The 12,221-nt window shown below is 45.4% G+C and overlaps 1 protein-coding gene across 1 annotated transcript; it reads right to left on the bottom strand.

The window, feature by feature from the left end:
• Positions 1-332: 332 nt before the first annotated feature.
• On the bottom strand, positions 333-1,799 carry LOC117195101. Its single transcript, XM_033399755.1, has 2 exons — positions 675-1,799; positions 333-597 (listed from the first exon to the last, which is right to left on the bottom strand). The coding sequence occupies exons 1-2, from the start codon at positions 1,756-1,758 to the stop codon at positions 581-583; spliced, it is 1,101 nt and encodes a 366-aa protein (XP_033255646.1). The 5' UTR covers positions 1,759-1,799; the 3' UTR covers positions 333-580.
• Between the last annotated feature and the right edge of the window lie 10,422 nt (positions 1,800-12,221).

Genomic DNA, 12,221 nt, shown 5'->3' with positions numbered 1-12,221 from the left:
TCCTGCATGAACGAGATATACTGCGAGCGAATTTCCGGTAGACGAGCGAGACGTCTCTCAATGGCAAAAAATCGAGTTCGAGCTGTATCGAAGGAACTTCCAAGACAACTTGGATCTTCTTGAAATGGCAAGCGAACGACAATCCGCCCACTGGCATCCTGATGTGTTGTGTCCCTTTCCATAATTACTGAAAATTCTTGTCGATCGACTCTTCTACAGTCGCCAAGCACAATGGTGGCTGTCTGTTATATTGCCGCTGGTACCTCCCAGCAACAACCCAACCAAAAAGAGTCTTCTGCAAAGTGGGAAGATTTGGACCAATGCGAATCTGGCTTCGGTCCCCAGTAACAAATCAATACGTTTAGTCCTATAGAACGATTCGTCAGCCAATGGAGTGTTAGCTGGTAGGTTCCAATTCGATATGTCGATCTCACTATCTGGCTGGTAGGCAATATGGGATGTGATTCCAAACTGGAGAGTGAGCTGATAGCCGGAAGTACGTGACTTAATAGAGGTAGTCGTACGAGCCTTCAAACTAGTAAGGGAGTCTCCTATACTGCGAATTCCAATGTGGTGTTTTTCACGACGAAGGCGAAGCTTTTGTGCAAAGGTTTCGGTTACAAAATTAACCTGAGAACATGAATCAAGCAACGCTCTACCGAGTTTGTATTCACCTGTGGCATCCTTTACCAAAACCATAGCTGTTGCCAACAAAATTTGATCATCTGCTGCGATCTCCATATGAGAGTGTGAAGCAGCTTGATGAGCCGTTTGCCAGGAGGGTTGCGCTGGTTGGAGTACCGGTTCAGTAGTTGAAGATTGTCCTGCTGATGATTGGGGTGGCTGTTGCGGCTGAGAGTGATGCAAAGATGAATGATGATTCCGATTACAGGATCGGCAACGATGAGTCGATGAACATTGCGCCACTCTATGACCATTTCCAAGACAATTGATGCAGAGACCGAGGCGTTTTGCATTGTCGTACCGTTGGTTGCTGTTCATAGCCTTGAACTGAGCGCAATTAGAGATCTTATGGCCAGAACTAGAACAAAGTGTACAAGACGGATTAGTGATAGCACACGACGAGTTTATTTGGTGATTAGAATGACGATTTGACTTATTGGATTCAGCCTTTCGTTGTGACGAAGTAGCAGCCGAGTTTCCAGACGAATGGAGAAACTGACAGTGGCGTTCCAAAAGCTGTGTGCATGCTAGCCAGGTTGGCAGAGTTTTGTAGTCCTGCGATTCCTTCCACTTGTTCCGAGCTTGCTGATCACACTTTTCCATTATAATATATATAACCATAGCGTGAACAATGTTCTCAGGTTTGCCGATGGACTCCAGCGAGCTTAATATAGCGGATGCCTTATCCACTAGGCTGTGAAGCTGCTGACTGTTTGACCTTTCTACAGGTTGTAGTGCAAACAATGCCTCAATACCTTCTAAAAATATAAGAGTAGGATTATCAAAACGGCTTTTGAGTTTTGCTAGGGCCTTCGGATAGTTTTCGCTTGTAACCTGGAATGCCTGAATTGTATCTAATGCCGGCCCCGTGAGGCAGGTCAGCAAATAATTAAACTTTTCTATATTAGACAATCCAGACTCACGCACAACAATTTGCTCGAACGAGTGAATGAAATTCTTATAGTTTGCATATGTTCCGTCGAAAGTGGGTAGCGACAACCTTGGTAACGATGACTTCACTGGCGGTGGGTGGTAGTCCGGCGCAACAATGCTGGCGTTCAGATCTCCTCCCATTTTTATACCCGATACTCAAAATGAGTATTGGGGTATATTAGATTTGTGGGAAAAGTGGATGTGTGTAACGTCCAGAAGGAATCGTTTCCGACCCATAAAGTATATATATTCTTGATCAGCATCAATAGCCGAGTCGATTGAGCCCTGGCTGTCCGTCTGTCCGTCCGTCCGTCCGTCCGTCCCCTTCAGCGCCTAGTGCTCAAAGACTATAAGAGCTAGAGCAACGATGTTTTGGATCCAGACATCTGTGATATGTCACTGCTACAAAAATATTTCAAAACTTTGCCCCGCCCACATCCGCCCCCACAAAGGACGAAAATCTGTGGCATCCACATTTTTAAAGATACGATAAAACCAAAAACGCAGAATCATAGATAATGACGATATCTATCAGATTGCTGAATCTGGATCAGATCGGATCATTTTTGTAGCCAAAAGAAAGAAATCAATTTGCAGTGGCCACGCAGCGCCCGACGTCACGCTCAGACTGATTTTCTGTCTCTCTCGCACGCACTCTTTGTCGTGTGGTTCAATATTAGCGGCGTCTGCCGCAGGAGAGCCATACTGACTTAGTATCGGGTATAACTGTAGAGTTGCGGTGTACGCAGCAACTCACAACGTTCCCCCTCGTTTCCTTTATGGCTAGCTTGATTGCTATGTATGTATCCTCCAAATCTGGTCGTCCTTCATCATTCGGACTAAGGTCTTCAATATTAGCTTGGACATTTAAAACATTCTTGAAATACGTTTCTAAGATGTTCAACCGATAGCCAAGCTCATCATTGCATATCGGGGTTTCCGATTTAGCATCTACCACAGATTTGATCCGAGTTATATTTCGTTTTATATTGCTCCGTTGGCGTTTTAAGTCTTCGAGCGTCGTCATTTTGTTGTGTAGTGTAATTACGCTGACACAGAACTAGAGCTTCCAAAAATAACAACAACAAAAAACGCAGCAAGCAGCAGCAGCTAGAGCACAAATCCAACGGTGAAAGCAAAAGCAAAAGTTCCAGCAGCGGCAACGAAAGCAAAACGAAAGTGAAGCGGTGGAATTCCAATAGAAAGAATGCGTTGATCGATGGACCAAAGCAGGTAGCTGCAAAGCGAACGAACCGAGAATGCGTTGTGGGTGACAAGCGAATGATAAAATTAAGCGAGAACGGCGAGAGCAAGGCGAGGACAACGATCCCGCGATTTAGACGAACAATTCTGATACGGTTTTCGGAACTTTCGATTGCAGCTGCGAGACGAGCGAATGTTGTAATTGTTGCCTTTGTTGATTGCGATTAGTTTAATTGTTCACAGATTAATTAACATAACACACAGGCCCCACGTTGGGCGCCAAAATGTTTGTACACGGAGCGTTTTCCGCATTAATGTTAATTCACGGATGGGGGTGTGTTAGTTTTTTCTGCAAACGAATCAAAGTCTATACAAGAAAGAGAAAAGTCGATCGATCCAGTTGAAATTTTAGAATAGTTTTTCTAAATAACGATACCGAAACAACTTGGGTGACTGCAATTTTGTATTTTAATACGACGAAAAAAAAGGAGTGCGTGCGTTCGATTTCATGGATTTATCTCGACTTTTTTCATATATTAAAACAATTTCTTCTGTGCCTACCTTACCTACGGTGGCAAAGCGGGGCTAATTCGCCAAGAGCGAGAGAGCGAGCTTTTATTGCGCTCCCGCTTTGCCCTAGCCTAACTTACACTAGACTTCATGAAATACTATCCTAATAACAATTATTATTATCCAAATGGCGCTACACCGGCCTCGTTGAAGGCCTGGAAGGCTTTAAACTATTGGCAGAAGCGCCAATTTGTGGATTGGCCTCCTGAACGTGGCTCCGCTGCTCGTCCTTAGGTCGACCACTCTGACCCTTCCGTCCTGCCCGGCGGTTGTTCCGACCACCCTTCCGAGGAGCCACTGTTGAGGGGGCAGGTTGTCCTCGGCGACGATTACGAGGTCGCCTTCCTTTATGTTTGGCTCCTCCTGGTGCCACTTGCATCTTATTTGCAATCCCAGCACATACTCCCGGGACCATCGCTGCCAGAACATTTGCCTGGCTGACGAGACAAGCCGCCATCGCTTTAAGCAGCTCAGACCCTCCTGGTCCGGGGTCCTGGGTGCTGGGGGTGCGATGAGCGGCCCGCCTGTCAGCAGGTGCCCGGGAGTAAGCGCGTCTCCGTCGCTTGGGTCTGGGCTTAGGGGTCCTAGCGGGCGCGAGTTGAGTACCGCTTCGATCCCGACCAGCACGGTCTCCAGCTCCTCTGCGGTGAGGACTGCGCTTCCGACTGCCCGTAGGAGTAGGCCCTTGGCAGACTTCACACCGGCCTCCCAAAGTCCGCCCATGTGCGGTGCTCGAGGCGGTATGAAGGCAAACTCGCACCCGCTTCTTGACGCAAATTCGCGTATCGCGTCCGCTTCCGCCTCTATCTTCCTCCGCAGTTCGCTGAAGTGGCGACTTGCTCCGACGAAATTTGTCGCGTTGTCGCAGTTCACGCGTTGCGGACATCCTCGACGACCGACGAACCTTTGGAATGCCAACAAGAAGGAATTAGTCGTCAAATCGGAGACAATTTCTAAATGAACCGCCTTGGACGCAAAACAGACAAATAACGCTATGTAGCACTTATAAGGGGGCCTTCCACGAATTTTCAGAGTCGTATAGACTGGGCCACAAAAATCAACGCCACATACTGAAAATGGGCGGAGAGCACGGAGCCGGTCTGCGGGTAAGTTGCCCATCATTTGGGTCTGGAGTAGCGGCTTGCATTTAAAGCAACGAATACACGACCTAACTGTCGCCCTGCAGACCGCCTGAGCATTCACTATCCAAATGCGCTGTCTAAGGATACTCACGAGTGCTCGTGGGCCGGCATGAAAATTCGTTTGATGCAGATAGCGAACGTATGTCTGCACAAACTGCGAGCGTTTTGTCAATAAAAAGGGAAACTTGGCATTATATGACATAGGAGCGTTAACTAGTCGCCACCCAACTCGCAACAACGAAAAAGAGCACCATGTCCCAGCCTCTTCATGGATGAAGACTGAAGACTGAAGACTGGGGCCTAACTTGGTGCCTTTACGAACCCTTTCAATATCTCCTTGAGACTCATTTTTCTGTGTTATTTCGACTATTTTTAGAAACGCCTCGTCGTATTCTACGGATGACGGAATTTTTCCAAAGTTGAGACTTTTGTCTTTGCATTTTCGGATGAAGCGGAACACGAAAACGAACACTCTTAGCAGTTTGAGGTGTGACGAGTATCCCTCGATTACATCCACTAAGTAATTTGGCTTGGCCGCGACGGTCAGTCCGACCGATTTCTTCCGACTATCCATCTGTATCTTTTCTTCGGAAAGCTCGAAGTGTGGATTTCTGGGCCAGCTCTCTTCTTCAAACTTTAAGAACTCTGGTCCACCAAACCAGATCGACTGCACGATTTCCTCTACGTCACAACCTCTCGAAACTATGTCTGCTGGGTTCTGTTTTGTTGGCACATGCCGACACGTAGCTTCACTTGACCACTCTTGAATCTCCGCTACTCGGTTCGCAACGAATGTTGACAACGACGAAGGGTGGGATCTGATCCAATGAAGAGTAACTTCTGAATCTGACCAGAATATCATTTTATCAATTGGAACCTTGAGCAGTGATTTGATTCGGTGACAAAGGTCTGCTAGAAGGTGAGCGGCACATAACTCAAGCCTTGGAAGCGTTTTCGTCTTGTGGCGCTACTTTCGACTTTGCAGTCAACAAGGAGACCTTGAAACCTTCTGCAGTCTTTCTACGGATTTAGACGCAGGCTCCATAAGCTCTCATGGATGCGTCGGCAAAGGCATGTACTTGAATCGGTGACATGGGATCAGTATGCACAAATCGAGGTATGGTAATCTTCTCCAACTGACCCAAGGATTCTTTTAATAAGTTCCATGCTGTTTCCAAGTTCATTGGAATTGACTCATCCCAATCTAGCTTGTTGAGCCAAAGCTCCTGCAGTAGGATCGTTCCCTTAATTACTAAAGGACTTAACAAGCCAAGGGGGTCAAACAGCTTTGATGTCACCGATAATATGTTCCGTTTTGTCGCTCGGAGACCCATAACTGACGTGTCAATTTGGAACTTAAAGACGTCTTCGTGTGGCAGCCACGATATTCCTAACGCCTTAGTTGACTCTGAGTCCGAGATCGTTATCGGTTTAACTGTGCTCTCGGATGCGGTGACCTCAGGTGAGGTCCCAGCGGTTTAAAGAACCTGAGCCTCATCAGACTTAATTGTCTTTAACTCCTCTACGCAACCAGCACCAGTCAACATGTCATCGACATAGAAGTCGGAGTCAATAACTTCAGCAGCTTTAGGGAATGAGAGTTTTGCAGACTCACTCAACATCTTCAAACACCGAATAGCCAAAAATGGGGCTGGTCCAGTCCCATATGTTACGGTGTTGAGCTGGTATATTGTCAAGGACTCAGACGGGTCTCTACTCCACACTATGAGCTGAAATTGTCTATCCGCATCAGCGACCCAGACTTGGCGATACATCTTCTTGACATCGGCTGTCAAGGCGTACCTGTGTAGTCTGAATCGGAGCAATGTCGAATACAGCTCATCCTGTATCGTAGGACCGACCATCAATATGTCGTTCAAGGCCACCTGAGAGGACGTTTTACAAGACGCATCGAAAACGACGCGGAGCTTGGTCGACGTGCTTTGGGGCCTCAACACACACTGATGTGGAATGAAATAATGTGGAGTTTTGGGGATTGTGTTGTCTGTGGTAGACATGTGACCCAAGGAGAGGTACTCTTCCATGAACTCCAAGTACATTTTCTTCAACTCGGGGTCACGAGACAATCTTTTTTCAAGCGATAAAAACCGCCGTTTAGCCACTTCAAAGGAGTTGCCTAAGATACTGGGATCTGATTTGAACGGCAGTCTTAATTCAAACCGACCTGAAGGCACGACCTGAGTAGTCCTTCTATAATGCTTTTCACATAACTTGTGTTCAGGAGATAAGGACTTTTTAGAAGACGGAAATTCTTCCAGTGACCAAAACTTTTGTAATGTATTGTCGATGTGGATCACTGACTCTTCTCGACAACTCAAACAATTCCTAGCTTCTTGGTGGCAGTCACCTTTGGAGTGTATCTGCCCGACACAATCCAGCCGAGAAGCGTTTTCTGCAGAGTTGGATAGTCAGGACCTTGTCGAATCTGACCAACAGATAAAAGTTCGAAAAATGTTTCTGCACCTATCAACATATCTATCTTCTGTGGCTTGAAGAAATATGGGTCTGCAAGTGGTAAGTTCTTCGGGATTTTCCAGTCACTCACGTTAAGTGTCTGATCAGGGTGATACCCCGAAATGGACTTTTGAATCCAGAAATCAACCGAAAACTCACTACCAGTAATTCGCGACTTCACCACCGTGTGTATCTTTTTCTTGACTTGTGAATTGTATTCACCAATACCAAGCAAGTTGATACACGACTCCTCCCTACGGATCTGTAAGCGCTGTGCTAAGTCCTCAGTTATAAAATTGGTTTGAGACCCCGAGTCAAGCAGAGCTCGGGCCAAAACATGTTCACCATTATTTGTTCGGACGCTTACGATCGACGTAGCCAGAATAACTCTATCCATAGCTGTCGCATGGAGAGCATGCGAAGTGGAAGGTTGATTCTGATTGGGAGGAGGAGAAGAATTCTCCGGGGGTGATGGCAACGCTAGACTTTTATTCGCCACTGTGTATCTATGCAATAAGGTATGGTGTGAGCAGCCACACACTCGACACTTCTTAGCTTTGCATCGTACTACAGAATGGCCTGGCTGCAGACAATTGATGCAAAAGGATGCAGTTTTTGCGAATTCGAACCTTTGCATTACTGCCAGCCGACCAAATGGACTGCAATCTGTCAACAAATGGCCTTTCGCATTGCAGTAGCTGCATTGTTGGTTTTTGGTATTCGCGGTGGAACACGCGAATGAGCTCCGATTATGCGGCTTGCTTGGCACAGCTTTCTGCTCCTGCTTTGGTTTGTCCGAATTTTCGGCCGAAAGATGCTGATGTCTGCGATTAAACAACTTTTCACAGTCCGTCCAAAGTGGCAGTTTGTCATAATCGAGCTGTTCTTCCCATTTCTCTTTGGTCGCCGGATCGACTCTGCACAAGACGAGATGAATAATCATCGCATTCGAGATCTTTTTATCATCGCCTATCGACAACAACGAACCATATATGGATGAGGCGGTATCGATAAGGTTTCTTAAGGACGATGCTGATTGCTGGGTCATTTTGGGAAGACTAAATAGGGCATCAATGTGATTTTTAAAGATCAGACAATCATTATCGTAGACCCGTTTTAAGCTAGCCATTGCTTTCTCGTAGTTGGTCTCGGTTACTTGGAAAGCCCTAACTGTTCCCAACGCTTCACCGGAGAGGCACGAAAGCAAATGGTTGAACTTTTCGATAATTGGAATGCTTTGGTCATTGTGAACTAGAGTCTCAAATAAACCTATGAAGTTTTTAAAGTCCGTAAAGTTGCCGCTGAACTGCGGCAGAGCTAACTTCGGAAGGCGAGCACGAGTTGGGCCACCATAAGCTGGTACTGCCGGTATTGTCTCATCAGCTGTCTTTAATGCGCAAATGAGAGACATTAATTTTGCCTTTGTGACAATTGAGAGTTCTTCCAACTCGACTCCAAATTCATCGTCAATGTCTATATCTTCAATCTTCTCTTGAAGTTCGCGTGCCGTGTCAATGCTACGCATCAGCGTTTCGAGTCTGCACTTAAGCTCCGTCAATACCAGCGGAATATCCCCCGCTTCCAAACGGTCCGCTAATAAACGAATGCTTGGACACGGCAACTGCGCTGTTTCTTCAGCTCTTCAAGGGCAATATTGTTGGCTTTTGAGGTCATATTGATTCTCAATACAAGCAACTGAAGGCGAAAGATCGTTTTTAATAATCGTATTTAATGCCGAGGCACTCAATGAAATAATGGGTAATTGTACCCAAACGAGGTGAAAAACCAATATACCCGAAAAATTTAGGGTAGAGCGTCGCTTGGCTGGCGCGTACACGAAAACCACACAAGAATAGCAACGAACTGCACTGGTGACAAGCGAAAACGAAAAAATTTCACCGCTGCAGTACTGAAGAATGGATGTTGTGTATACGTATGCACCGACAACGATCGACGCTAAATTGATTTGCGAGGCACGACTTTGTCTTAATTGATAGTTGGATCCTACTGACACCAAACAAATATACCCGACGAAAACAGGGTAGCGCGTCACTTGGTATTTGGTTTGGATCAAGCGCGCCAAACAAAAGAACAACGATAAGCACGGTGAAGAGCGAAAGCGAGACGAAAAAATTCACCGCTGCAGCTGCGTATTGGTATGCGTGCTTGGCCAACGACCCAACTATTCATCTATTTGACACAACGAAAACGAGAAAGGGGAAAGGGGTGACAGCGATTGCAGTTTAAAACGAGGTGGAACGTTGTGAGTTGCTGCGGACACCGCAACTCTACAGTTATACCCGATACTAAGTCAGTATGGCTCTCTCCGGCAGACGCCGCTAATATTAAGCGACACGACAAAGCGTGCGTGCGAGAGAGACAGAAAATCAGTCTGAGCGTGACGTCGGGCGCTGCGTAGCCACTGCAAATTGATTTGTTCCTTTTGGCTATAAAAATTATCTGATCTAAACCAGAGTCAGCAATCTGATAGATATGGTCGTTATCTATGATTCTGCGTTTTTAGTTTTCACGAATGTGCAATATTGTGGATGCAACAGATTTTCGTCCTTAGTGTGGGCGGAAGGGGTGGGGCGAAACTTTGAGATACACGTTTTATAGTAAGATCTAACAGGAGTGCGGATACCAAATTTGGTTACTCTAGCCTTAATAGTCTCTGAGATTTTGAATATCCCCAGATTTTCGTCCTTTGCGGGGGCGTAAGGGGGTGTGGCGAAATTTTGAAACAAACTCGTCTCGGTCCGATATATTAGGAGTGTGGATACCAAATTTGGTTGCTCTAGCTTTTGTAGTCTCTGAGATCTAGGCGCTAATGTTTTACTCTAAGCAAAGCCGCCTATGCTACGTGTGTGTTAGAGAGAGACAGGGCGAGAAAAAATGAAATTGTTTTCTTGATGCTGGCTATAATAATAATACGATCCAATTCAGATTCCGCAGTCTTAAAGATATGGTCATGCTCTACAATTCTACGTTTTTTGGTTTTCTCATGTCTTTAAAATTGTGGATGCCACAGATTTTCGTCCTTTGTGGGGGCGGAAGTGGGCGGGGCAAAGTTTGAAATATTTTTGTAGCAGTGACATATCACAGAAGTCTGGGTCCAAAAACATCGTTGCTCTAGCTCTTATAGTCTTTGAGCACTAGGCGCTGAAGGGACGGACAGAAGGACGGACGGACAGACGGACAGACGGACAGACAGACAGGGCTCAATCGACTCGGCTATTGATGCTGATCCAGAATATATATACTTTATGGGGTCGGAAACGATTCCTTCTGGACGTTACACACATCCACTTTTACCACAAATCTAATATACCCCAATACTCATTTTGAGTATCGGGTATAAAAATGATTAACTCACAAACAAGGACCGATCTCACTGCAGATCTGGTCAAACAATTGATAGCACTTCAAATTTCACAAGTACAGGAGCGAATAGTAAATTTGAAACAACAAATAGAATCTAAATCCGATCAGGTATCAGATTATCAGGCAGAAACAATAGATGAGACAATCAAAGATGACACCACATTAAAAGTAATAAAATCCCTACCAATTTTTAATGGTGGATTAAACCAATACGTAGGATGGAGGGAAGCTGCAGAAACTGCAGTAAAATTATATAAAAAAGGAAGTAAGTAATATTATATTGCCTTAACAATTTTAAGAAACAAAATAACAGGACCAGCACATGACGCACTGATCAACCACGGGACAGTTGTAAATTTCGATGCCATACTTTCACGACTTGACTTTGTTTACAGTGACAAAAGACCAATTTATATAATAGAACAGGAGCTAAGCGTTCTCCGACAAGGGAACCTTTCAATAATAGATTTCTATAACGAGGTTAACAAGAAAATGACCTTGTTAATAAATAAGACAATAATGACTCACGGAAAGGACAGTGAAATCACAAAAGAATCAAATAAAACGAGGGGGAACGTTGTGAGTTGCTGGGGACACCGCAACTCTACGGTTATACCCGATACTAAGTCAGTATGGCTCTCCTCCGGCAGACGCCGCTAATATTAAACGACACGACAAAGAGTGCGTGCGAGAGAGACAGAAAATCAGTCTGAGCGTGACGTCGGGGGCTGCGTAGCCACTGCAAATTGATTTGTTCCTTTTGGCTACAAAATGATCCGATCTGATCCAGATTCAGCAATCTGATAGATATTGTCATTATCTATGATTCTGCGTTTTTAGTTTTCTCGAATGTGCAATATTGTGGATGCAACAGATTTTCGTCTTTTGTGGGGGCGGAAGGGGGTGGGGCGAAATTCTGAAATATACGTTTTATAGTGAGATCTAACAGAAGTGCGGATACCAAATTTGGTTACTCTAGCCTTAATAGTCTCTGAGATTTGTGGATGCCCGAGATTTTCGTCCTTTGCGTGGGCGGAAGGGGGTGTGGCGAAATTTGCACACGAAACGGTCAAGGTCCGATATCACAGGAGTGTGGATAACCAAATTTGGTTGCTCTGGCTCTTATAGGTTCTGAGATCCTTGAACTCAATATTTTGCAATTGGCAAAACCGACCATGAAACCTGTGTGTTAGAGAGAGACAGAGCGAGAAAGAATGAAATTGTTTTCTTGATTCTGGCTATAATAATTATACGATCTGGTTGAGATTTTAAACTCTAGAACATATAGTCATCCTCTACGATTCTGCGTTTTTGGTTTTATCGCCAAATTTTTAAAGATAACGAAAAAACGGAAAACGCAGAATCGTAGAGGATGACTATATGTTCTAGAGTTTAAAATCTCAACCAGATCGTATAATTATTATAGCCAGAATCAAGAAAACAATTTCATTCTTTCTCGCTCTGTCTCTCTCTAACACACAGGTTTCATGGTCGGTTTTGCCAATTGCAAAATATGAGTTCAAGGATCTCAGAACCTCGAAACGGTGGCATTCAAAGAAGACGTGGTGAGCGTCCTCCACGATACCTCGACCACATGATGGGCACCAGTCCTCCGTTTCGTGTCCAAACCGCTTCAGGTACGATCTGAAGCATCCGTGGCCTCTCAGCATCTGAGTGAGGTGGAAGTCCACCTGTCCGTGCTTCCTCTCCAACAACAGCTTGATATCCGGAATCAGCTGGTGGGTCCAGCGTCCTTTAGTCGAGGAATCCCACTTCATCTGCCACCTCCTGACGGTCTCGTGCCTGGGTGATTCTCTCTCGACTCCGGTG

Source organism: Drosophila miranda (assembly GCF_003369915.1).
Source record: "Drosophila miranda strain MSH22 chromosome Y unlocalized genomic scaffold, D.miranda_PacBio2.1 Contig_Y5_pilon, whole genome shotgun sequence".
Lineage (NCBI taxonomy): Eukaryota > Metazoa > Arthropoda > Insecta > Diptera > Drosophilidae > Drosophila > Drosophila miranda.
This window is presented reverse-complemented; position numbering and strand designations above follow the sequence as displayed.

What these genes read in the sequence shown, in the direction of transcription:
- LOC117195101 (XM_033399755.1), bottom strand. Translation starts at nt 1,758, where the DNA reads ATGGGAGGAGATCTGAACGCCAGCATTGTTGCGCCGGACTACCACCCA.